General features: G+C 45.9%; 2 protein-coding genes across 4 annotated transcripts in view; both read right to left on the bottom strand.

Moving 5' to 3' along the window:
- The window catches only part of ELK3 (ETS transcription factor ELK3), a 64810-nt gene extending 38695 nt beyond the window's left edge, over window positions 1-26115 (bottom strand). For 2 of the 3 annotated variants that reach the window (XM_081819087.1, XM_081819088.1), the window contains exon 1: window positions 25759-26115. The gene's annotated coding sequence lies outside the window, so the exon portion shown is untranslated. The remainder of the gene's footprint in view (window positions 1-25758) is intronic. The other variant, XM_081819086.1, reaches the window with a different exon arrangement.
- The window catches only part of AMDHD1 (amidohydrolase domain containing 1), a 204059-nt gene continuing 193153 nt past the window's right edge, over window positions 16891-27796 (bottom strand). The window contains exon 9 of the mRNA XM_081819085.1: window positions 16891-17569. Within this exon, the coding sequence (XP_081675211.1) occupies window positions 17548-17569 (22 nt within the window). The 3' untranslated portion in view covers window positions 16891-17547. The remainder of the gene's footprint in view (window positions 17570-27796) is intronic.

Here is a 27796-nt window from a genome sequence, read left to right as displayed (position 1 = left end):
GATGGATGTGAAAGCACCTCGCCATCCAACAAGTACTCACTTCCTTCTTCCTTTTCACATGTTTAGCCAAAAGAACACGTTTTATTTTTTCTCTAAGCAACCATGGGCTCTTCAGTTAAAGGAAAGCAGATTAGGAATGTTCTCCAAAACCCCATAAGGCATTTTATTTATGGCTCTTTAAACGAGACAGTCTTTACAGAAATCAGTCTTCACCACAATGGCCACTGGGTCTGTGAGACAGTAAATCATGTCACTGTTAGATCAAAACCGCCCCTGCATCTCATAAGTCTTGTAAGCAAAGCTGCTATGATGTGCGGCAGCTCACTGGCCTGGGTTCCTAATATGAACCAACCTTCAGATTATTTGTGGATGAGCCACAAGCTTGCTTCTCATCATTGGCACTAAGAATTGCTAACAGTCGTCTCGAATTTTTGGGGGTGTTCTTTTGGCCAAAGGCTTCAGACAGTAAGCTTTAAAATATCTTTGAAACTTTAAGCAGATGCTCAGAGGAACCCGCTCCAAAGGGCAGAAGGCTGCCCGTGGGTCTGGAGGTCTGGAGGGAAGGGGGGGCTGGACCTCTGGCTCATGCACCAAGGAGGAAGGCGGTCAGCCACCTGCCCGTTAACGGACTCAAACCAGCATGTTCCAGATGGGACAACAGAAACCTATTCGTGTATTTGAATGTATTTACACTTACTGCTTCTACCAACCAAGACTCCTTGGAGCTTCTCACGCTGCCTGGATCCCTGTTCATGGCACTCCCACCCCAGGTATGGGAACCGTGTTCTCTGGGCGTAACTTAGGAGGACGAAATGTTCTCGAGCTTTCCCTCCTTCTCCCATCCAAGTGACCGTACAGCAGTGCACGAGAATGGAGTGCTTTCTTCCCACCCCACTGAAATCTGGGCTTGACCATACGATTCCATTTGGCGAACGCAACGTTCACTAGAAGGGATCACCATGCTGCTTCTGAGCCAAGGTCTAAGGGGCTCCACGTGTTTGCACTTTTCCTCTCGTGCTCCCATCACTGCTGTGGGGCCACTGACCCAGACTGAGATGCGTGGAGCCGGCGGGAGCTCAACCCAAAGCCTGGAGCCCAGGCCCACGACCCACAGGCTAAGGCAGCATCGCCGAGGCTCACTGCAAGAAACACGAATGCCGCGGCCCGCCGAGGACGCCTGGGGCGGTCGGTTACGTGGTACCATTGCAGCTAAAGTTGCCTATGACAACGTCCAATGTCTTTGCTTTAAAAAATTCTCTCTGTTCGAGGGCCATTATCTTTGCACTGTAGGGCCTGCATGCACAATCACGAGGCGCGTCTAGACATGAAAAAACATGCTGCCTGATGCGGGGCGGGGGGGGGGGGGGGCGGGTTGGCTGACCAGATCCTTACTGCAAGCGTCACCAGCCGGCCAAGGGACAACCGCGGGTGCTCTGGCCATGGCCTTAGAGAAAGGTAGAAGGAGGAAGGAAAGACAAGGGAGATGAAAAAGAGTAGAGGAGCAAGTGCTGGGGGCGGGGCCATCAGGGGCCCCCTGGATTTCTGGAATAGAGGAACTGGGCCAAGGGAAGGAACGGAGCTGTGAACTAGGCATCACAGAGCTTCCTCTGACAAGCGCTTAGAGACCAGCGGGGCGGCGCTGAGCCCCCAGCGGGGGGGGCCTTGGGACCTTCCCTCCCTTCCCCCTCACCTCGCCCACACCGAGGTGTCACAGTCAGGCTACCGCCGAGGACGGGAGGATTCCTTAGAAGCGTGACTGCCACCACTCTGAGGAGGAGACCTCGGCATCAAGCCCCTCCTGCCTGAAGCACAGCAAGCCGGGGCTGGGGGCCTCATTCTCCCATTGTCCAGCTCTGCTGGCCAGTCCTGTGCCCTCACCGGTCTTCCAGCTTCGATGACTGTAGAGCACGCACGTCTTTATTGCTGGATATCCCAGCCACACGCTACTCAGACACAAGTCCCAGAAACCTGTCCCTGTGAGTTTATAATCACACCTTCGAACAGGTCACCCCTTCTACACTGGCAGAGGTAATTCTGGGATACAGTGGGGGCCAACGTGACTCCGGGCCCTCCCACCACCTCTGGCCAGAGCCATCCGGGTGATTAAAATGCAAGAGCATATGTGGGCAACGGGGGACAGAGGCCCCAGCTGACATCACCGTGATGGTTCTCTCCATTCGAGGGCACTCGCCGTGCTGCTTTTAGTTCCAATCTTAATTTATTTTAATTATGATTAAATACATTTAATCATCATTTACACAGTTGTTTCCACATACAATTACGCTTCACATTCTATCACCTCTCTGCCTCCAACAAATTCTGCCCCCTCTGGGACACTGGAAAAGATTCTAACGTCACGACTGGGAAGCATGCCCTTCTAACAATGACCAACGTATTCGCAAATTCATCCAAATGAGTGTTTCTATCACCAGAAAAAAAGCTTTGAAATTAATTCTTTTTTAATTCTTTGACGCCTAGAATCTTTAATGAAGTGCTAGGTCTTAACATGCAGGTACAATAAAGTCCAATTTATCTGGCTGCCATCATTAGGAACGCGGGTGATTCAGACTGCATACTGTGCTTCTTATTAAGCAAAAAGTCCAAGAAAGTGTTGATACTTGAAACTGATGTTTGATACATTATTACGCCAACGGAGACCTGCTCTAAGTTAAAGTATTTCATCAGCCTAACCTCCTGTAGGCGCATCCCCACAATCCCCTGCTTAAAATATACAGAACACACGAAAGAAATGGCTACAAACCTTTTAAAAATATTCCCCAAATCAAATTTTTGCTATTAAGAAAATGCTTCTCTTTCCCCTTCCCCTGCCCAGACCTTATTTTGAATGTATACAGTTTGGTCTGGTCTTGTCACGCCATTCTTTATGCAAAAATCAAACTCTGCACTTTGAGATTTAGGAGGATCAGTCCGCTTCTGCTCTTACAAGAAGAGGTGCCCCTCAGCATTAGACACTGCGCCTTCCGCGGGCTCCCCCTCAAAGACGGCAGTCACACCCTGGCCAGACCCACCTCCAGGCCACTCCAGAGAACAAAGCCACCAGCTGGTTGTTGCCTGCTCTCCTCTCCCTTTGTAATTTACAGCCCAGATCTTGCCACACTGGAGTTTCGTTAGATATTTAAAACAGTTTGTCCAATTTGAATAATATGCATACTTCCTTTTAAAGGAAGTGAGGGAAAAAATAGGTTCCCCATGTTGACAAATTATTTTCATTAAAATTTTTATTATATTCTCCCTTCGATATAAACAAGACTGGATATAAGCTCCTCAAGGTTTATGATTCTTATATAATGATAAAATGAGGTTTACAAATTAGGTGCCTCCTGTGTCCCACTCAAATTGCTGAGTAATTTCACATATGATAGATGATGTGTTTGTTGAAAGATGTCCCACAGTCACGGAAAGGTTATGGCAATGACTGAGCCAATGTAGCCCTTTTGAGTAAGATGTGTTTATACCACCATACCCTATAAAGATTCAATTCTCTCCTCACTTCTTTCAATTTTTTTTTTTTTTGAGTGTCCATGTTATGCCAAGACACCATCTGGGAATTCGGGAGATATCAGTGAACAGAAGAGATGAAGACCTCTGTCCTCATGGAGCTCACATTCCAGCAGAAGACAGGCCATAAACAACAACAAACATAGGAATATTAACTGTCGGAAGAACAGCACGATGGAAAAACACAGCCAGAGCAGGTTAAGGGGGTGAGAGCCTGGGGGGGGCGGGGTGTGAGCAGAAGATCACGGAGCACCTCACTGAGAAGCTATGGGTTGAGAAATTCCTTTGTTAAAACAATTTTTGGGGCACCTAGGTGGCTCAGTCGGTTAAGCGGCTGCCTTCGGCTCAGGTCATGATCCCAGGGCGCTGGGATCCAGTCTGAGTCCCTCACTGGGCTCCCTGCTCAGCAGGGAGTCTGCTTCTCCCTCCCCCTCTGCCCCTCCCCCTGCATGTGCTCTTTCACGGTCAATAAATCTTTAAAAAAAAAAATTTCAAAATGGGTAAAATCACTGCTCTCATACAGACATAAAAATGCAGACATGGTAAAGATTTTATTCTACTCACTAATCAAGGAAGGAACTAGGCAGACCTTATAACAAGTTAAAAAATATCTGAACAATAGAAGCATTTGTAGATCAAAAACACTGAAATGAATGCACACATGGGGCAAACCTGAGGGTGGGAGAGAAGTCAACTGAGCCCTGAGAGAGAGAACAGAATTTGCATGTCTATAGACAATAGCTACTTTGCTGTCACTTATCTATAATTAACAGAGTTGTAAATTAGCTTCCCAGAAAATCAGAACCACATCACCCAGAGAGTGCACAGTTTTTCACTGAAGCACAATTATTCCCTACAACCCGCAGCAGTGAGAGAGTGAGCCACTTTGTCTGTTCGGAAGGTTACAGAGCAGGTAAGAGCTGACTCCGGAGCCAGCCCCTCTGGGTTCCAATTCAAGTACTAGTCCTGCCTGGCTCTGGGACGTTGCCCAAGTTCCTTAACCTTTCTGTTATAATAAAAGTATCTCTCTTACAAGGCTATTGTAAGGATCACTCAAATTACTCATAATGCACTTGAACTACACCTGCTACCTGGTGTTATTGAAATGTTTACGATTATTTTTTAGGCAACAAGGAAACCTCTTCATAGAGCATGTTGTGAGGTCATTTGGCTTTCACCTAGCTCAAAGGCTTCATTTATATAACACCTTGGTTTTTTGTTCATTAGGCAATGACCCCAATGAAGTCACTGGAATCCAAAGAGAATCTTCAGCTCTTTGGTGACTGCTTATGAAGTGACTTGAAATATGCTTATATTTGGTTTTTCAGACTATCATCAAAAATGAAAGGACAAAAATTTTTTAATTCTGAGAAAACTTGGATCCCTGGGCACATACTTGCTGACTCCAGCTTAAGAAACATTGGTTCAAAATGCTGAGCCTGAGGCCTCCCAGCTGCTATGAGCCCTTGGGTGCCCACACCTCCCTTGGGGCTAATTCCACCCCACTTCTCATGCTCCTGGAGGGGGGAGGGCCGGAAGGCACGCAGATGAGAGCTATTGGGTCAGAAAAAGAGAAGTGTTCTAAAGTGACATCCCAAGGGACATCTGTGACAACATGCTTATGACTGCTGGTGCTGGAGCCCACACGGAAACATTCCCCAGGCCGGTCAGGGCAACAGGTGCAGAGAGGAGAGGGGCAGAACTGGCCACGAGTAAAGGGCCTGTCTTCTGGCAACGGGGAGAGACACCTAGGCGGACTGAGCGTTACTTCCCACCCCCATTCTGTGTCTTCAACCCTTTTGCTTTTGAAGACTACAAATACTATATCCTCGATTCATCCTCGAATCTGGATGGAGCCGCACAGAGAAGGATGCTAGCCCCAGCGATCCCTCTCACTAGCCCTGGTGCCCTCCTCTGCCTCCTGGAGCGCCGCGGGGCCACGTGGCTCTGGCCCAGCTTCAGCCTCTGCACAGCTGTCCCTCAAGTCAAGGGCACTAGCCCCCAGGCCCCCGTCCCACTAACTCACCCCCCGGCACACTTCCTCTGGCCCCTGGGGGTCTAATGAACACCCCGCACAAAGGAAGAGAGAGCTGCTCCCTCCCCAGGGCTGGGAAAGACCTGCACTGGTTAACCGCCAACCGGGGCTCAAACAATAGGCACCATGGGCCAAGGGGACCGAAAGGCCACCCAGCGCCTCCCATGTGAAAGCAACGTACACGTACACACAGGTGCAAACACACTCATGCCAGGAAGCTTTTCAGCATTTCTCACGGTCTGCCTCACACAGTGAGTCGTTCATTCATTCATTCATTCATTCACTCACTCACTCATCTGTCTTTTCTAATCCTAAGAGCCTTATCTTTGCCTTCTCTGTACCCACTGGGTACTTTTATTAAGCCCTCACCCTCCATCAAGCCCTTTCCCTGTATTATCTCATTTAATTCGTACAACACCTCTAGGAGTTAAATACATTTACCATTCCCACTTTGTAGATGAGAAAATGGAGGACCAGCCGTGGAAGAGCAGGGGCCCCCTAGAACAGTCTACTCAGTGTGTGGCCAACACACCAGTGCTAACTGCTGGTCACCGGCCCATGATAAGAGGAGTATAGAAATCGAGAATAAGAGTATAGAGACTTCTGCAATTTGTCATTATCACTACATCCACATATGTGATCGATGTAGGTTCATCTTACTAGCACAAGCGATGCACTAGTCAGAATCATGAAGTGGGACCATGCTAAAATGTGTGATATTCAAGGTTTTTCAACTGTAACCCAAAAGTATACAAAAATCTAGAGTTCACTGATTTCATTAAAAGATTTAAATATAACTATAACTTTATAGGAAAAATCGTGGGAGCTGGCAACTAACCAAGGAGTTACTTTAAAAGCAGCAATACTTGCTTTTAGATGAATGTTAAAAAAATTAATATCCTGAGTTTGTGGAAATGGGGTTTCAAAATCGCTTTTCTAGTGCCGTCAACATTCCTCAGTGAGACTGGCTTCTCTCCAGTGTAATTGAAACAAAACACAAAAGTAGTTTAGATATATCATCTCCTGCAGGGAGCATTACTGTACCCAAACTAGATTAAATTCATTAGTCGGCAAGAAGCAAACTTTCTCCGTGAAAAGTTCAGTGTTGACAAATAGGGTGTTTGTTCAAAGTGTGCTTATAGGCATTTAATACAGGGAATCTCTAGCTCACTTGCAAACTTTTTGTTTGGTTAAAATTACTACATGGCAAAAAGTTTCCGGTACTAATAATGATCTTCTATATTAATTGCCTTTGCATGCACTTTCAATGACTATGTAGTTTTTTGCAATTTTTCTCATTGCACTTATTCTAATTGCATTTGTTGAAATGTCATTTCATGCCTGTAAAATCTATCATTAAAAATTGGGCTGTTATTTTGGTATCTTTGTTTTTTTATTTTTCTTGTGTGTCCCAAAATTATCAGTCCACAGTGTCTCAGAAATTTTAAAAACTAGTCCTTTTCTACTGATGGCTTGAGAAGTACTGGTCCCAAATGCTGTCTCAGTGAGTACGGACCTTTGCTTTGCTTGCTGACGTATCCCCAGCTTAGATCAGTGACAGGTCACCCTAGACACCCAACGAACATTTGTCTCAGGAGTGAATGAATACATAAAACTGAGGATAGCACATGCCACAGCGTGTGCCCTTACCTGCTCTGTAATACTGCATGGAACATACGAGAATTAGGATTAGGCTCTTTGGAGAAGGCTATCTAGAGAAAGGGAGTGAGAGCACTCATCCTTCCAACTACAGGGTGGGTAAAATTTTAAAGGGGTGAGAGGACAGAGGCAGAAGTCCCCCACACCAGGCTTGAAAGCATCAGCAAAGGCTAAAGCAAGCATTAGGCTGGGGGGCTGGAAGGAAATGCACCTGCAATTTACCCAGAGGCAACCTCCCCCACTTGAGCCTGAAGAACAGAAGTCACCCAGGAGCAGGGGTTATGTGCTCCTTCCGGGTCCCTCAAGCCTCCAGCAGCTGCTGGGCTGAGAGAAGACTCGGTTCTACCCACCACCTCCAGCAATGCCTGGGCACCTGGAACCCGCGCCCCAAGGTCAACACACAGTAAAGCTAATAGGGTAAATTAATGCTCAGGGACCAGCTCTTTGCTAGGGGTCCCGGTAATTTTGTATTTCTAATTTGGAGGGGGTGGTACAAAGACGGTCTCTTCCAACTGCTTAAGCTGCAAGCCCCACAAAACCTAGGCGGGCCCCTGGGGGAACCTTTCTTCACGCGCTGCCTCTTTCCTCCCAAAAGCTGCTTCTCCTCTCGGAAGTGGGCATTCTTTCTGTCTGCCACAAGGTGGCGCCAGACAACTTGATGCGAGATGGGGCTGCCCAGACTCTGCAAAGAATGAGGTTTTTGCTGCCATTCTTAGAAGTCGAAATACCAACTTATTTGTTCTTCTTTCTATTGATGGCAACCTAACACTTCTCTTTGCATGTTTCTGGTTTCATTTTTAAAGTTACATTAAGGTGGGAGTTGAGGGGACAGAATTCTTGATTTTCTAAAGCTTACATATTGTGGGAACTAAAGAAATGGGCCAACGTAAAAATAACAATTTTAGTCAGAAATTAGAGGGCTCAAGGAAAGGAGAAAAACTCCTGTGTAAGAAGCAAACAACGCAGGTGCTCCATAAGTATGTCTTTTTGCTTGCTAAAAACTTGAATGGTTAGAGAAAGGAGGCTGAATGTTAACACTTTGTCAACATTCAAAATTCTCTTAATTTCCACTCCTCTGTCCAGAGGAGCACCTACTAAGTGTTTGTATACCACTATATTATCAATGTCCAAGAGAAAGGGCAAAAGCCGTTTCATTATATGAAACAAACCTTAGGTACCTCAGTCAGGGAATTGGAAAACAACAATTTGTATTGAGATCGACGGTAACTCAGCACAGAATACCTTTAAAGCATTAAGTAAGGACAGCGTTTGTAACCATGCAGCCCACACTTGAAGTCTTTATTATTTTTATGAGGTGGGATTAAGATTACTTAAATTTATTTATTCTTTTAAAAGATTTTATTTATTTATTTGACAGAGAGAGCACAAGCAGGGGGAATGGCAGAGGGAGAGGGCGTATGCACGCTCCCTGCTCAGCAGGCTCCATCCCAGGACCCCCAGATCATGACCTGAGCTGAAGGCAGATGCCTAAGTGACTGAGCCACTCAGGTGCCCCTACTTAATTTTCAAAAGACATTTTATTTATCATCGACTGCTACATGTAAAAAAAAAAAAAAGAAAAGCCAATCTGTGAGGCCAAGTTCAAGTCTCTTAAAGCTCTTTCTACTTACTAACAAATGTTTGTATTCTCATTCATTCTGTGAATACCTACAGACTGTCCATGTTTAAAGGGCAGGATAAACAGGGAGAGGGAAATTAGCCATTGCTCAGTCTACTTATTTACCATTTATAATAAGTTGGCCATGCTCTGCAAGTACAGTTTTACAAATAACTCTTCCATCTGAGGAAAGAGACGGGGGGGGGGGGGGTGGCGGGGGAACGGCACTGTAAAAGGGACCCATGAAACTGCTGTCTCTGGATAAATTAGAAGCAACTCCATCGGTTCATCGGTGACTTCTCTATGGGTGAATTTCCTTTGGAAAAGTAAATGGATGGCTACATTAACTCTGGCTGGGAAAGCGTGTTTGAGCCATTCTACTTCCTCCCACATTTGTATATTCATGCCATTTCCCACCCCACCCCACTATTAGACAACCCTGCCCCATCTTATCCCCCATTTTCAGATAGACCTGCACTGAGATGGAAAAGGGCCTATTTTCCCCTCTATGCTGCCTTAACCCGGGCACCTCTGTGTTCCCTAACTGGGCAACATCCCCAAATTTCCTAATGTTCCTGGTACAGAGTTCATTCTTTCTGGGCTTAAAGAAAAAACCGTAATCAATCCAGAGGGTTCATAAATAATTGGTTGCCCCAGAAGCACACACCTATTTCTCTGTACCTCCAAGAGGCAAGTCCATTTGAGTGAGAGCCTGTATGGGAAAAGCTCAGCACAGTGCCCTGTCTGACATGAGCCTTCAGCCAGGCTTACTGTTGTTTTTATCTGTGCCTTCCATGGAGCCTTCCACAAGGCTCCCACCAGTGCAGTTACTTAGTATTAGCCATCCTTACTGGAGTGCCACCCAGCAATTCCAACATGGCACCTGGCAGACAACAGGCATTCTATAAAAAGGTGTGCAGTGAATCTAAGTTTCTTTGAATCTCAATTTCTTTACCCTTAAGGTGGGGACTGTAGTATCAGACTTCAGAGACTCTTCTACAATGTGCTAATAAGCCCACACATAGAATAATTCTATTATTCTTTTTATCTCCGAAAAAAGATGGACTTGTCCACTTTTCCAGTGTCTTCTGACTGCAGGAGCCCTGCTTCTCCCCATGTGGCTTGTCAGGTAGACACACACACACACACACACACACACACACACAGAGTGTGTGCGTTCTGCAGTCTTAAACATACACATAACCATTTAATCTCTTCTTTGAAAACATCACACACAATTTTATTGGGCAGTTAAAGGAACACAAGCCTGCTAGATCAAAGCAGCCAACTGGTCACCCAGCCTTCCCCAAATGAGGCTGTAGTTCATTATAGCCACTTGGTTAACCACATCCACTTCCCTCGTATATCAACATGCCCAGGAAACAGATTTAGAAATCCTGGGCACTGCAGGGAAAAATCTTTTCAGGTAACCCACTGTACTTAAAGAGCAGACCACGTCTTGAAAGAGGAGTAGGACTATAAAACTCAGAGGTTCCGACAACCTGGACCTGTCCCCAGGTCCCCCTCCACAGAGTCTCCCAGGGAAGCACAGCTTTACTGACAATATCTTTTCTTGAAACAGAAGGGTTGTTCCTTCCCAGACATTTTTGGACTAAAACCCAAACGTTCACTTTCTTTCCAATTGTTTTTTGTTGCCTGTGTTTTTTGCGCCTATCTTAATTCTGGCCTGAAGCACGTCCCCCTTCAGTTCTCATACTTGGTAACATTCAGCTTCCTCTTCTGCAGGTTGCAGGCAGGAAACTGGAAAATGGGCCACAGGAAACCTGGCCTCCTACATCTGTCCCACTTTGTAATTGCAGCTCTGGTTTCATTTTGCTTTGTGTGTCAGCTCGGTTTTAACCCTCAACGTGACGGCCAAACTCTCCTTTCTGGAAGAGCACTGCTATTCTTATTGCCCAAGAAAACTCACTGAGACTTTTGTTTCCTCCCCAGAATAATTAACCCTATGAATTCAACAGAGGAAAAAAATACTAAGCAAATTCTCTTTCAACAGTAACCATTTGGATCAAAAGCATATGGAGCTAGAAAAATGATTCATTAGATGTGATAAAGCCACCAATAAATCCCCAGTGCAAATCAAGACTATTTTATAATACTATACACAGAAGTTATTTTAGATCAATTGGATTACCAGTGGTCCGAGGCTCCCTGACAAAGTTTACCTCGTGAGCTTTTGATAAATAATGTATGAAAAGAAGCTATACTCACACCTCACTATAATTTCTTTCACTATGACACTATTTCAAATCCTATTTCTTAACAATTATCACCATTAGGTTGAACTATATGAAATTGTTCTTATGGGTCCAAAACAGCCAAATACCCACAATCTCATAGAGTCAACTTAAAGCATATAATTACATACAGAGGACACACACACACACACACAATCACATCCCCAGGGTAGTATCTTCTTCCCTTGTTTGGTCCAGACTCTTTAGAGAATCTGAAATTCTCTAGAGGTGGGGGAGGTAAACTCATGCAAAATACATATAATTTCAATAGGATTTGTAAAACACTGAAATTAATTTATAAATCTCAAATAAAGAGCCCTATTCTAAAGAAAATGTGAGGTATGTCCTCCCTGACCAGAAATACTGAGATTGCACGGAATTCAAGAAAACGGCTGAAACCTGCCCCCCCCCGCAAAATCTGTTACTTTTAAATAGGAGCTTTTCTTTTTTAATGCGAACATTTGATGAGCATTTATTATGTACCAGGCCTTGTGCTCAGTGTTTGATACACATCTAAATTTAATACTCCATGGGGAAGTCATGACTTCGAAAGGTGAAATAAGATGCTTGTGGTCGCAGGAGTTATATGGACAGAGACTCCTATCCAGGGGCATCTGGCTCCAAAAGTCCAGGTCCTTAATCATCACACACAGTTCCTCCAGCAGAGGCTTCATTTCTCATATGCCCACTTCACTGCTTCTGAGAGAGAAGCCTCATTTGAACTCAGGGGGAGAGGTCACATTCCCACTACGAATCAAATCAGGAAATTTCCTCGTTCATTTCGGACTTTGCTTCATCTGTGACTCGTTATTCCAACTAGCTCTGTTTTAAGAAAGAAACTGTGAACCCATGCCACCATCATTTTTTTAAACCAATTTCTCTTTTTAAAAAGATCTGTATATGGGCGCCTGGGTGGCTCAGTCGGTTAAGCGACTGCCTTCGGCTCAGGTCATGATCCTGGAGTCCCTGGATCGAGTCCGGCATCGGGCTCCCTGCTTGGCGAGGAGCCTGCTTCTCCCTCTGACCCTCCCCCCCCCATGTGCTCTCTCTCTCTCTCTCTCGTTCTCTCTGTCTCAAATTAAAAAAAAAAAAAAAAAATCTTTAAAAAGATCTGTATGTTGGCTTAGACATGCTCCAGGTTCAATCCACGCTAAATAAATCAAGGTTGACTCTTGATTGTGAAGACAAGGCATGAGAAGCAGTCCCTTCTGTCCCTTAGCTCCCCTTCAGGAGGAGAGACCATCCTGCTGCTCGGTGTGGGCACACTGAGCAGCAGAACAAGAGGATGAAAGTCAAGAAAAGAAATGCGAAAGACCTAGCCTGCTCCGGAGACACCGTCCAAAGCCTGCATGCTTTTCTCCTAACAACAGAAGGAATCATGGGCGACACTTCACCTGCGAATAGGGACAGATTGGGAACCCCCCCGAAAACCACATGACAATACCCAGCACAGCACGTGCCCCCAGGCAGGAGCTCAGAATGGTCCCTTTAAAAACAAACACCTCCGGGAAGGCCCTGTTGTTTCGGGTTCTAAGGGAACAATGTCTGGGATTCTGTGGAGGACCGTGACAAGCACACAAAAACAAAATGCTGTCTTGCATTCAGCACAACTTACTGAAAAATCTTGCTAACGGTCCCGACATGTGAGCTTCCATTTGATGAGCTCCCTCAGTCCCAGTGGGTATTTTTTTTCCCCTCCCATACTCCCCGTGATTCTTCTATTTCGTAGGCCTTTGAATGAAAAATCTTTTACCTAAACTTCTGTACTATTCATATTTTAAAAACCTGATCCTGTGCACAAGGGGGAAAGCTGGAAATCGGAACATAAATCCCATCGCAGCCGCACACAACTTCAAGAGTTGCATGAGCTCAGGCAGGGAGGTCAACTTCTCTCTGTTTCAATTTCTTTATCAGTAAAACAGGGATAAGGCCAACCCTCTCCTCCTCCGTACAGGAGTGCTATCAGACTGAAAAACTCTGTACGAGGATTTTGAAAATAAAAATCCAGGTTATCCTTTTGGTCAAAGCCCTGCACAAATGCTCTTTAAAACGGGAATGGAACAATGCCTTCAGCTTCAAATCAAACCTTCGCAGAGGTATTTTTTAAACCTATGGTTGCCTTAACGTCAGGAAATGTTTGCTCACTTTGCTACGATAGTTTTACAAAAATCAAAAATGAAGGAACTCTCACATACTGCCTCCACTAGAACGAAACCATAATCTCTCAGATGCACTTGAAAGGATAAGAAGTCGGTGAAGGCCAAAAAGTCTATACCCGGCACAGTAAGAAAACTTCTGCATGATACAAAATGATGGTGGATTTTCCACATCCAGAAACTAAAACATTTCCTGCCAGAGCATCCTCCAAACCCTTCTATTGTGTTGAAACTGTAAAATCTTTCTAAATCAGGACTTCCTCCTATTATGCTCTAGAGGCGTCTTTCTGGGAAGGGTAGATCCAAGGCAAAAGGTAGGAATTCCCGCAGCACCACCCAGTGGAAACATTAGAAAAAAAAAAAATGCAAGATAAAACACGTTTCGTCAAAGAAAATTCACATCTTCGCTCTTCCAGTTAAAAATCTGGACACCGCTCTCCTCCATCGGTGGCAACCAGCAATACATTCTGCTCAACCCGAGGGCCCTTCCTCCCGGGGCCGTTCCTCAAATGCCGCCCGCCCACAGCATCACCGACATCGTCCTCCCTGTGTCTCTCACACCTGTGCACACACACGGAGCGGACGCCGGGGTGGGGGAGGAAGGAGGCCCGGGTGGGGTCAGGTGTGGGCAGCGACACCATCTCTTCCTCTCAGAAGGATTCCCAAGGGACCCCGGGGACCGGGAAATCTGCACAGCTGTGCTCAGCATCCCAGTCCTGCCACAGCTTCAGGCACTTCCGGACAGAAAGGTAACTAACCATCTGTGCATCTTCCCCTTCCCGGGCTGGGCCACCTCCAACATCTGCCCTGCAACCCTACCTCCCTAGTCCCACCCCCCGGGAAAGGTACAGAGCCTTTCCTCATGGCCCACATCTCCTGTCCCCCCAAATCGCTCTCCTGTGTGACCGTTCTGCTCCCCTGTCCTACCAAGGCCACCGCGGGTCCCCCGGGCTGCCCATGCTCGATGCAGTCCCTCTACCTCATTTACGAGCATCAGAACACGTCTCTCTTCCCCAGTGGCTGCTTCTCCTGCGTGCATGACACATCAGGCTACTAATCTTAGGAACCCTTGACCTTCTCCCTCCAGCTTTCCTTCATGGCCGTAGTAGTGGCCCAGAGAGGGAGAGAAGTCCTTGTCTTCCCAGAGAAACTTCTCTTGTCTCTTCTGTAGAACTTAAAACGGTAAAGTATCATCTCTTCCATCATTTCTAGATGGTTAAGTCCCCGAAGAAAACTGCCCCCACGCAGCACTCCCGGCAAAGTTAGTTTTTAGTTAGTTTTCCCTCCTGGGGTAAATCTACTGAAACCACCTTAAGAGAAAAAGGATACTCGTTAGCTGATCTTGATGTTCTTTAGGAGCATATGATCAGTGTTAAAACTTTATTAAAAAACGCATTTTTGAGCTGCTGATTTATGAATGGCTCATAGTAAGATAAACCTTTTCCTTTTTCTGAAATTTGACATATGTCCAAATGTGATGGCTCCTGGAAAGGTCCAGATTCAGCGGGCTTATATGGACACGAGCTCGTGTTTGGGTCCTGCTCTACACAGTACTGCTGCAAACATGGTTAGGAGCTGCGGTACCTGGGACATCTTCTGTAGAGGTTGTTGAGAAGTACAAAGTGCCGCCTCCCACGGACGGCTAGCTAAGCAAGGAAATGGACGCCTCTGGGCTTCTAGGGGCTTCTACATTCTGTGGGCACTTCAGCTGCACCTTCCTTCCTTCCGTGCTCTTCTCAGAACTCTTTCACGGTTTAGGAAATGCAAATGCGAGGCATCAACATTTTTACATAATCTGGTATGATAATATACTCACTTTGCAAGGGATCTATAAAAAACAGTGACGCTGCAGTCTTCCAGATGTCATCACCTGCTCATGTGGTGGACACCTGTGGGGGATTTTAGCTGCATCTCAAGTAGTGAAGGTAGGCCAGCCCTTTTATGGTTTTACTGTCTCCACATGCATATGTTTCTCTCACATTTTTGTGCCTTTTGCTACATGTGGTGATTATGGTACCAAATGCAGGGGTTCTTCTAAACTTCAATAACTTCTCATAGAGTTCTTTTTAACACGAGGCAAAAATATAATGGCGTAAGGGTAAAGTGGTGCACAAAAGTCATCTCATTTTCCACCAAATGTCTATTTAAAAATCGAGCCCGACTCGTCGACCAACTACAGTAAGGGGAGCACATTTAAAATACCTTGGTGTTCATGGTGAGTACAGTTATTTCTAAGAAAACTGTTGCAAAAATAGAGAGTGATTTCAAAACTCTCCCAATGCCTTGTATTTCAAACCTATTTACTAACCCCCCACAATGCACTGAATAAATGAACAAAAGAACATGAACACGGTCACCAAGTGGAAGACCGATGGTTTCCTCATTGGTGTCTGGCTAATGTGCACGCCTATGTCCCTCGAGAAGCCCGCAACAGCATCTGAGGGAAAAGACTGGCTGTTGGTGCATCAGCATCAAACAGCTGATACACACCCCAAAGTGTCCTCATGGCCCTTACTTCCCATTCGGGAATCTGCCGTCCACTAACGTGGCTTGACCATTTCCTGAAATGTCTCATACAACGTGATACTCCACTTTTCCAATAATTGTTCCACAAGACTATATTAACTGTAAAAAAAAAAAAATAACTAAAGAAACAACAGCTGGATCCTGCTTTAGAGGATCTTTTCCCCCTTGCTAAAGAAAGTCACCCTTTTTACATTTTCATCCTCTGGAGCATGTATGGTCTTCTATGTCAAGGTCTTAAAGTTTCTACTTTTCCTGAAGACAAATTAGGTCTTAAAAATATTTAGGTTAAGAGAAAAAAAAAAGGCAAAGGATGTGGCTAAGGCTGGCAGAGGATGCTGTTCTTGTGGTTCAGCTCTGATTTAAATCAAAGCAGGGAAATGCTCTTATTTAAGAGCAGTGACTCTGAGCTTTGGAGAACCCCAGTGTACTCGGGACATTTGTTTGATTCAAGGCATCTTCTAACAGCATATGCATTTATAATAAAAGTAATTCACTTTAAGAAAATGTTAGCACTCTTCAAAGTTGCTCAATTTATCCAAGTATCATAAATGCAGAATTGGGAATCCACACTAAAGCATCCCAAAAAGTGAATTAAGCAAAGGTCAGGGAATATTGAGGGGCTGACTGAGTGATGTTTTTGCCTCGATTATCAAAGATGAGCTTGGCCCATCAACAGGCATTCCTGCCCTCCACTAGGGGCTCAGCACAAGATGTGACGACATGTCTCTGCCTGGGGTTTAATCCGTTCCAATCCTGAACTCAGAATGTCACCTGGAGAATTTGGAGATGTTCGTTCTAAAATACTTTTAAAAAGAAAAAACGAAATAAAAATAAAAAGCAATGTTCTACCACCCAACACCTTCTGGTCTAAGTGATCAGTTTCTAGGTCTTGGAAAACAGGCAGAGACATTAGCAGAAATAACTTCCCTACCAACGCACATGGATTCTAGATTCCAGAAGATTTCAAAACAAAACCGTACGAGCACAAGGAAGTACTGCACCCAGATATGCTCTTCCAAGTACTACCAAAAGGTTTGCTCCCTTCTTGTGTGTTCTTAATGGGACTTGCTGAAATTAGGAATCTCCACTTTCTCCTCTCCTATAAATTGTTTTTTTAAAATATTCAAGTTTTCTCTGAGTTCTCACAGTGAAATAATGGTTCTTTTGGGTGAGAAGTTTAGCAAATGTTCCCTTATGCTCCCATCCTCTCTCTTAGGGCTCAATTCCTCCATGAGAACAGCCCCTCTGGATGTAGGAGGAGCAAACGGTGAGATCACATAGTCCCACTCTCTTCGACTCACGCATTCCTCTTGTCGCCTGCCTACGTATGCAGACACACACACACACACACACACACACACACACACACACCTGTCAATGCTTATCTTCTTCACTTTCAAATGAACTCCAACAACCAGGGCTTATATTTTAGCCTTGAAAGGAAAACCTTCCAAACTCCAACAAGGAGAAAGTGGGGAGATTACATTTCCAGTTCACTGAGTATGAACCAGAGAAGTGCTCTTCTTAACTGTGTTAGAAAACTGTTTGACTATATACCCCTTTTCTCGCTTAATCGAGCATTCTGATCTTCCTGGGCCTTAGGATCATCATTCTGAGGATGATGAGAACTTACAGATGCAGACAGTGTAAGAGAATCCTTGCTGTTTAATTCTTACAGAGAATTCCTGAGCACACCCTGGAATAAATTCTGGGCTTGTTTTGTTGTTGTTTTACGCTCTCTCTTCTGACAGTGAAATGCAGGGAGAGAAATCTGCTTAATCATACATTCTGGTAAATCAAGGTTTGACTATCAACAAACTGCTCTTTGGCAAAACCCAGCTGAAAATCACAGCAGACCCAGCCCTCCTTCACCAAAAACAATGTAGGTATTAGTCAGTCATCCTTTCAAATACACAGTCTTTTGTTATTCTCAAAATCAATCAGAAATCAATCAGAAACATCATTCATTAATTACAAGAAGTTACAGACAAAAGCTACACACAGGTTTTAGTATAAGTGAAGGACTTTTAACAGCAAATACTATGGAACGCAGCCCAAAGGAACTACGAAAACTTGGTCAATTGAAGTCTTGATGAAAGACCAATGCTAGTTGCTCTAGAATGATCAGTTTTAACATGGAAAGAATTTCACATCAAGATCCTTTCAAGCTGCACTGACCTATGAATTACTTAACTGTTAACCAACCATTCCCAGTATAACACTGGTAGCAACAAGGCTGATGTTTGTCCTCTCAGATATTAACAAACTTGTTTCTGTACATCTACTGTTCTTGCAAGTCTGGACAAAAACTCTGGAAAATTACATCTCTTATAGAGGCTCTTCCTGGCTGTCTTTATGATTTAACCAAGAGATAGGCCTCTTATTAATCCAAGTAATTCACCATCTAGCAAAGGGTTGGATTTATGCATGGCAATGAGGTGCTTTATCATGTCCAACAGCAAGCTTTCCCCCTTCAGATTGTTTATAATTCAATAAATGCCAGGTACTGGACAACGTGCTGGGATAAATACAGGGATGAGAAAAACAGAGCAGGCCCAGAGGGAGCTTCCAGACTGAGGGCCGAGACAGACGTGAAACACATCATGACGCATCCGTGGGCAGGTACCTCTCACACTCCGAGTCTAATGGATTCAAGGGTTTGGCAGAGGCTTTGGATGACAAGGGAGGCTGGGCTATCAACTCTACTTGGTTCCTGAGTTTGGGATAATGAATATTAAGGAATAATGAGGGACACCAGCCCTATCTCTGGAAATAGAGATCTCAAACTGTTTAGTACCTGTGTTTGGATAGTGAGAATCTGGAGAGGGAGAATTTGGAGAGGGTACAGAGGAATAAATATGGCAGGGGCTCTGAAGGCTGGGACGGATGACTGGAGGCCGGTCAGAGCACCAGCCTGGGGGCCCAGCAAAGGCTGAGCCTTGGAGGTTGGCCACAAACTAGCCAAGGAGAGTGAGCACAATCGATGGGAGTGGGGGCAGGAAAGGGAATTCTCAGGAGAAAAGAGCATTTGGAAAAGCCAAAGGGCACAGGACACCTGTGAGGAATGGAAGAAAAGCCAGGGTGGCCAGCCCAAATCACAGCATGCAGCCTACACAGAGGGTTTTGGTCTTTACCCTGGCCAAAGCCACTGGGAGATTTTAAGCTGAGGTGTGACACTGTCAGACCTGTGTTTAAAGGACCCAATCTAGCTTGTGGGCAGACAAGGGACTGAAGAAGGCCAGAGAGAATGAGGGACCAAGCACAGACACAGCAGTGGAGGATGGAGAGCCTTTTCAAAGACTATAGAAAGGAAGGAACAGGGACTGAACCTGGTGATCAAAATCTTTTCTTGGCCTACTCAGCATCCAATCCAGAGACAGTCACTGGTGTCCCCAAGAATGAGGCGATTGTGGGCCATTAGAAATGAGTGATGCTTGTCACAAACCTTACAGAAAGGAGGAAATGAAGCACAGCAGCGAATAGCAACCTTCCCTCGAGTGTTCCTTATTCGACAAGGGGCCAGAATGGGATTGAAGGGGAAATTTATGGGGAACCCCTTTTCCCACCACAAAATACTTCGCTTAAATTGTTGTATATGCCTGAAAGCTGGCTGTCTGGGGAGGACAGCAAAAATTCACATCACGTTTTCACAACTCTTAGAAGAATTCAAGTTCCTCACTCCAAAATAGTAGTACAACAGAACTTTTGACTTGAAAGGGATTATCCCAGCCTCTACACTTCAATCACTTCACCATCCAGCCGGAGAAACTGAGGTTCAGGAAGATTAAGAGATAGCCCCTCAACACAACTGGTTTTAAGGGAATCTGCTCTTTTCTGCAGCATACATATTACTTTGGGTTAGCTTACGCAGTATTAAATAATGTAGAAGGGATTTTTTCCTCCTATGGTATTGCTGAGGAAATCCCCACATTCTGATGATTTGTTTTTAATCAAGCAGATTAAATAAAAATACTGCCGTGTTTTATCAAGGTGTTCTGGGGTTTAAAAACCTACATGGTAGAATCATGAAATTGCCATAATAAAAAGAAATAGCTAGGGAATGTTTCAGGTGATGAAAATAATCTCTCTTTGGAGGTAAGGGGTGGGGATTCCATGGGTGTACACAAAAATATTGAGTATCTGTCCATTTCCACGTATGAAATTATACTTCAATTACAAAAAAAAAAAAGACATCAAGGGTCTCAGATTCCTTGTTCTACTGCTTAAAGGATCCCTGACCTCAGTCTAAGAGAAGTCATGTTTTAGATAAGTGTGTTTTATACCTACCCCATCATTTCCATATTTATACATGGAAAATTAGGAATTATTCTTAGATATGGTAGTTTTAAAAATACTATGATACCATGTGCTTTAGAGGCTCTTTTTAGAGCAGGTGAGTAAGTTAATTTTAGTCCAACTCATATTAGAATATATCAGTAAAACCATCATCTTAATTTCTTTAAAAATATACAAATAAGTCTCGAAGACAAATTATAAAATAATCCCATATTAACTCTTATAATAATTACTTTCCAGGAAATACAAATTAAAACACATAATCGATGAGTTAATAATTCCTGGTGGCAATTCAAGCCAAATTACAATTTATTGAAATGACCAAGTCAAGGTTTATTTTTAAACTGCTGACACTGGGGCGCCTGGGTGGCTCAGTCGTTAAGCGTCTGCCTTCGGCTCAGGTCATGATCCCAGGGTCCTGGGATCGAGCCCCGCATCAGGCTCCCTGCTCGGCCAGGAGCCTGCTTCTCCCTCTCCCACTCCCCCTGCTTGTGTTCCCTCTCTAGCTGTCTCTCTCTCTCTGTCAAATAAATAAAATAAAATCTTTAAAAAAAATAATAAAAATAAAAAAATAAACTGCTGACACATACATTAAGTTTCCAGTAATGGATGAAGGCCATTTTTATTTTGGTTATAGGTAGGAGTCAAATTTCTGCAATTACTTAAAAGACTGATCTACCATTTTTGAAGGCCTTTAGGATTCATTAACAGAAGGTTACACACACACACACACACACACACTAATAATTCCATTTACTGGGGCTGCACTTTAAGTGGCAAAACCAGAGTTTTGTGCCACAAAACCATAGTCTCTCTGCCACGATTTCAACCAAAAAGTTGGATGATCTTAATTCAAACTGGACATGGGCAATAGTCATCTTGAGCTGAAAAGGCATTGAAAACATCAGTTTCAAAGTTTGGAAACTCTCCGGATATAAAATGAAACAGCAACAACTAAGAATTGTCACAATGTACAAGAGGCGACTTCCTCCCACCTTATAGTTAAAGTTCAAGATACATTTTCAGTTTAACCTAGCTTCTCTTTTTCATCATCTAACATTCTATTTTGATGTGTAGTGCCCTGGACTTCCTGTTACTACATCTTGATATTCTACTGCAAATCATGACTCATTCTTAAATCATAGAGAAACTCATCAAAATCCCAAATTTCACAGCACATATGAATTCAGTCTTCTACGAGGTCAGCATTCTTAGAATATTACTTGGAGCCACAGAGACAAAAACACTGAACAAGTCCATGTAAAAAATTATGTCAATCTACTGTTGAGTCAACACATTTATTAGATCAATAAATGCATGCTCTATGTGCAGTAATTTTAGTTTTGGTACTAGTTTTGAAAATGTGTTACATGGTATGTTGAGTAAAAATAAGTTACAAAACAAAGTATAGTGTGACTCCAATGAAAAGTTTTATGTGTGTGCATGTGTGTGTGTGCACACACACATGCACACACATTCTAGAAGACTGAAAAAATACACACCAAAATGTTGACAGTGGGATTATGGGAAATGTTTATATTTTTCTTCGTGGTTTTCTGAATCTTCCTAACATGATTCACATTAATATTTTTTCAAAACAGAAAAAAACCTACCTAACCTTTAGAAAATATGGTCATGCTAGTGCAATCTCAAAGAGGTTATAAATCAACCTACAAAGATAAAGGGGAGCTATGGATAACCAGGATATAAAAAGCTCTTGCCTGAAACATACAGAAAAATCTGACAGCAGTGGCAGCTTTCATTCAAATGACCCATGTGCTCGTGTGTGTGTGGTGTGTGTGTGGTGTGTGTGTAGATGTGTGTGTAGTGTGTGTGTGGTGTGTGTGTAGATGTGTGTGTGGTGTGTGTGGTGTGTGTGTGTAGATATGTGTGTAGTGTGTGTGTGGTGTGTGTGTGTGTAGTGTGTGTGTGTAGTGTGTGTGTGTAGTGTGTGGTGTGTGTGTGTGTAGGTAGGTGCGTAGGTGGGAGCAGGCCCTTAGGAAGGCGCAGAAGCCAGCTGCCTGCACCCAGAGTGCAGCCAAAACAGACAGAGAACCCACTGCTTTTAAAGTTTAATGAGGAACCCCAGTTCTGGGGAACAGGGAGATGGCTGAATCATTCTCTAGGACTGGAAAGGAGCAAAGCCATTAATTCAGAAGCAGTAATTCACCATCAGCCCCCCACCCCCCCAAAGAAAAGGACTCTACTCCAGGAAGTCACATCCTTGGATAATTTTTTTTTTAGTTGTGGGTTTGTCAATAGGTAATGTTTTGCAACATTGGTGTTTTGAATCAGATAGATGTATAAACACAACTGGGTAGCACAAAGCACACAAAACCCAGTATCTGACAACTAAGAAAGGAATATTTTGATTTATATGCACTGACTGGAAGGACTTTAAAACCAATTTCAGGAAAAGATTCAAGTTCCAAAAAGTTACTACAAATATAAATTTCAAAATATGATCTCAGAGTTACATTTACTGTATATTAGCAGTTTTAAATTATTAATTTTTTTAAATAAGAAGAGATCTTTAATAAATGTTTTAAGAAACTTCAAAATTCAAATGGGGTTGAAAAAAAAAATCACTGCTCTCCTGTATCTGGACGATTGATATTCTAGTCTGAAAAGCATTAGTACCAAGTAAGTGAGGTTCAGAGATAGTCTAATTCAGCTCAGAAAGGTAAACCATCACAATTCATCATTTAAATGTCATTCTATGGCATATTACTGACCAAGAAGAGAGAGCGAGGGAGAGAAAATTCATGCACAGTGTTACATATGTGGCAGAAAAGTGCAACTGACAATTTGTAAATGTCCTATTCATTGAATGGATACAGGTAAAAGAGTCATCATCATTGTTAATGTGAGTAAGAGTTTCTCACTGTGGGCACTACTGACATTTGGGGCTGGAAAACTATTGGGGCGGGGCTGTTCTGTACCTTGTTGGATGTGTAGCTGCATGCCTAACTCTCTACGGACTAGATGCCAAGAGCACCCCCTCTGGTTATGACAACCAAATGTCTCCAGATATTGCCAAATGTGACCTGGGGGACAAAATTACTCCCCAAAGTCTGTTTATCCAAACTGGTTTGTAGTTCACTCAAAGGGGCCTCTCCTGCAATCTGGAAAGTTTTTTTTCTTATCTATTTGTTATAAGTGCTGTGATCCTACCCACAGCTTTCAATGCAACAATTTATTGAGCATCTACTCTGTGCCAAGCTGTGTTAGGGACATCCTGTACTCATGTCCACTGACTCACACCCTGGGTGGGCTGTTTTTAGGACATGCTTTGCCACCAGAAGAGAAATATCAACACCTCAAAACCCCTCAGGAGTATGTCCTTGGGGAGCCTAGGTAGCTCAGTCGGTTAAGCGTCTGCATTCAACTCAGGTCATGATCTCATGGTCCTGGGATCGAGCCCGGCATCAGGCTCCCTGCTCAGCGAGGAGTCTGCTTCTCCCTGCTCAGCGAGGAGTCTGCTTCTCCCTCTGCCCTTCCCCCTGCTCATGCTCGCTCATTCTCTCTCTCTCAAATAAATAAAATCTTAAAAAAAAAAAAAAGAGTATGTCCTCAAGCAGCATGTCCTTGTCAATAAAGGAACCCCACAGTTCCAATCAGGTTCCTTAAAATTCCTTACCCTTTTAAGCAACTCTACACATTTCCAACATTTAAAGGTTCAAAAAAGGGGGGGAGGGTAAGGCCATAAGGCCTTTGCTATATTTGGCATAGAAAGACCATCAGGGTTTTTGTAGGCAGGATCATTACTGGAAACTCTAAAAACACTTATGGACAGTCTTCTTCACTGTCTGACCCACATGCCCTCCTAACACAATTTGTAATTTTATAATCCCCATAAATTGAAACCCATAACTGACCTATCCCAAATAAATGTGTGCCACAGACAGAGAAAAAGGGAGAGAGATCAGAGGGTATTTTGTTTGGCAATAAAGCAATAAGGCTCAGAAATCGATTTGAGCTCATTAATAGATGCCTGGAACACGCTTTAGTTTCTCACCTCCTCTGGCTCCCTCACCCCCCCGGGCCCCCTCCAACAAAGACACAAGCACAGATGAGAGAGGATGGGGGTGTCTGAGCTGCGTGGGCAATAGAAACTTCACACGCACACACACACCGTACGCACAACCAGGAAAGAAAAACCTTTAAGTCTGAAATCCAAAATGGCCCAAGTGACTTTAAAGTTTTCAAGATACTGCCCTGAAAAAGGTTGTCGGGCAGCTGCACCTCTAAGTAAATAAAGCGGTGACTTGTGTCCCTCTGCAGCGCACCGCCCCCCCCCCCCCGCGGGGCTGACAGTGGTTGCACAAAACCCCTCCTGTGCCGAGCAGCGGAAACTCCTAATGAGATTAGTTGGTGTGTGTGCAGACATTACTTAGCAGTGACTAAAGGGGCTCTCTCTTCCTGCAGCAGCCAGTGGAAAATTCAGGGCACTTTTTCCCCCTGCAGCAGCAGAATCCCTGTAACCCTCTCCCCAGCCAACTCCAACAACAACTCAGCCTCCCCCAGCCCCCCTCCGGCTGGGGTGCTGGGGGTAGTTAAAGACTGGCCAGGGGCTTCCAAAAGCGGGAGGGTAGGAGGGGGCCGGCGGGGAAGGGGCGGGGGACCCCTCGAACACTACAAAGGAAACTGTAAAAGGCACAAATACATAAACCTGAGAAGGAGCAAACCAGTTTCTTTGTGAGCTCCTCTAGTGAGTCATTTTCAAGATGCTGTCTGCTGCCAGTTTCAAAGCGGAAGCGCATGGCAATTAGTCTTGCCGTTTCCAGACAAGCCAGAAACTCTCCCGACACTCGTTTTTTTTTTTTTTCTAAAAAGCCCCTTTTGCAGTTTCTGAAATAACATTTCTTACTCCCACCCCCACCCGCCACCTAAATGCAGCTTGTCTTCAGGATGATTCGGTTCAGAAAACCATAACAAAACCGAGACCTCTTATTTGTCTTTTTTAACTCTCCAAAATTTTAATTCCTCCTCCCAAAAGTTACAGTAGCATTACAGGCCAACATTCAGTTGCAAGCTGAAGAGCCCCTTCCTAAAGAGCTGGGGGCTCCAAGACCGTCTGCTGCCCAGTCCTTCGCCAAAATCGTGTCCAGTAAGGACTCTGCTGGCTTTTAAAGGTCCACCTGGGCGTGCGCCTGGGGGCGATGACCCGGGCTGGGGTGGGAGTGGGGGGTCACCTGCCGAACGAGAAGGGACGCGGCCCCCAGTCCCGCGTCTTCGCTCCCTACGCCCTCGGCTTCCCCCTCCACCCTCGTTCTCTCCCCGAATCGGAGCATCGGTGCCCACTGCCACCCCAGGGGAGTCCCGGCCCCAGCTGGAAGGTCGGCGGTGGTCCAGCATCCAGGCACGCAGTCTGCCCCGTCGCCGTCCCTCCCAGGGACCCTAAGTCTCACCGTGCCCTCCTCCCCGACCCCCCCCCCGCGCGCCCCCTCCTCCGAGCTGCAGCACAGCCCCAGGGCAGGGTGCCGCCGGCGCAGGGTCGGACGCGGCGCGGAGCTCCAGCGGGGCCGGCGGCGCGGGCGTTGGAGCATCCCCGCGGCGCCCCCTCCCCAGGGCCGCAGCCCACCCCGCGGCGCCCACCAGCCCCACCCCCACCAAGCCAAAGAAAAGAAAGAAAAAGCACCCCGACGAAACTTTGCAACTGTCCGAGCAACAGGCAGAAACCCTGCTACCTACCCAGATGTGGGGGAGCTTTCAAGATCCTTCTTCGGGGGAATTTCTAGGAGGAACCGGGCGAAAGCCCCCGACTTTCCATGCTGACAGGCGTCTGCAGACGGTCTGTTGCTCTTGTAATGAGATCCTGATTTTTCCCCCCTTTTTTTTCTTTCTCTCGCTCCTCTTTTTTTTTTCCTCTGGTGTGTGTGTGAGAGCAGGAAGTTGGAGCAGTCAGGCCGAGCCGGCTCACTTCCTTTACTGCATTATTCCCCAGGCGGTGTGCAGTCTGTGTAAACAGGCTTTTCCGCCCCGCGCCGCGCTCCCCGGCCGCGGCTGTGCGCCGGGGCTGGCCGCCGAGGCCCGCGCATACTCCGCCGCCTGCGCCCCGCGCGCTCGCCCCGCACCGCGCCGCGCCCCCGCCCGCCGCGCGCCCCGCTTCCTGCTCGGCCACCCCAGGGGAGGAGCCTCCGGACCCTCTGCGACTCCGGGCGGCCGCAGCCCCTCCCCAAGGCGGGGGTGGGGGGGAACTGCTCGGCCAGAAACCCAGAGAAGCGGCAGCCCCCACCCCCACCCCAACCCGGGGCGCGCGTGGCGACCCCGGGCGGCGGCGGACCCGGGGATCCCTCCTTTGCCCGCAGGGTCCCTGCGCCGGGCACTGCAGTGGGGTCGCGCCTTGCCCAGTTGGCCTGGGCTGGAAGGCCTGAAGCGGGGAGGCCGCTAGACTGGCTGTTTTCTGTTAGCTGGAATGGCTGAGTTGTGGGGCAGTGGGGCACGGGGAGTGGGGTGCAGCGTTAGGTGGCTCTAGGCACAGAGCTGCTTTTAGCGTGGGTGGGGACGTGACTGCTTAGGATGAGATGTTGGATGTGCAGAAAAGGAGGCACGATTTCTGTCTGGGGATGCACACAGTTCCTGTCTGGGATTACAAAAAAAAAAAAAGCCAGAGCTCAGAGTAGGGGGCCCACTTTGGGGAAAAGAATGAGGAGCCATAAACTGGAAGCCAGGATTCGCCAGGAAGAGATCTTTCTGGCCATTCACTATGGCCTACCGCAGGCCCAACCTTTCCTGCCTTCTAAGGAGCTCCAGAGGGAAATGAGCAGCCACCCTGGGGCTGAGTGACTGAGGCTTCAGAAGGAGGCTCTGTGGTCGCAAGGCAGGACTACACAGCGTGACGTCCCTCGGGGACGGCCCACCCGGAGGACTCAATTGCCCTGAGGCTGAGGGGGCCTTTGGAAGGACCCCTTACCCCCACCTCTGTTCCAATCCCAACTGCTCACCTTCCGGATCCCTCCATTTCTGTGCCTCCACGCCCTAGCCAGGCGGACCGCTGGTTCTCAAACTTGAGTGTGCACCAGCATTAAAATACTGGTTGCCTGGGCCTCACCTGCCAGAATATCTGATTCAGTAGATCTGGGGCAGTTCTCAGGCCGGGTTTACTGTTTGGAATCACCTGGGGAGCGTTTTGAAGACTACTGGTCTCTACGCACAACCCAAACCAATCAAGTCAGATTCCCCACTTTGTTGTTTTCGTTTTTTTTTTTTTAAGATTCTTTTATTAATTTATTTGACACACAGAGAGAGCACAGCAGGCAGAGCGAGAGGGAGAAGCAGATCCCACCCCCACCCCCGGCAGAGAGCCGGGAAGTGAGGCTCTATCCGAGGACCCTGGGATCATGACCTGAACAGAAGGCAAATGCTTAACTGACTGCTCCACGCAGGCGCCCCGCCCCCACATTTTGTTTCTTATTTTTGCAATTTTTTCTAAAGATTATTTGCTCATGAATCTTTCACGTCTACTAAACTGTGGGTTTCTAAAGGGTAGGCATTGTATTTTACTCAAGTTTGTGCCAGCTCTCCACCCCTAAGTGCCTGTCAGAGCACCTGAGGCGTAGGACAGTCCATCTCCCAGCATTTGCTTCCGGGCTGGTATGGATAGTTCCCCGAGAGGTGGGAGGAGGCCTGCCAAATCTCTGAAAAGGGTGGGAAACCATGAGGTCTGAGAGGTGGGGGCAAGATAGGAGAGCAGAGAAGGAGAATGTATGGGGAAAAGAGCTGTTTATCA

Source organism: Leptonychotes weddellii, chromosome 5 (assembly GCF_054177405.1).
Source record: "Leptonychotes weddellii isolate Sample4059 chromosome 5, ASM5417740v2, whole genome shotgun sequence".
NCBI lineage: Eukaryota > Metazoa > Chordata > Mammalia > Carnivora > Phocidae > Leptonychotes > Leptonychotes weddellii.
The sequence above is the reverse complement of the archived record's forward strand: the minus strand, read 5'-3'. Positions and strand labels throughout refer to the sequence as shown.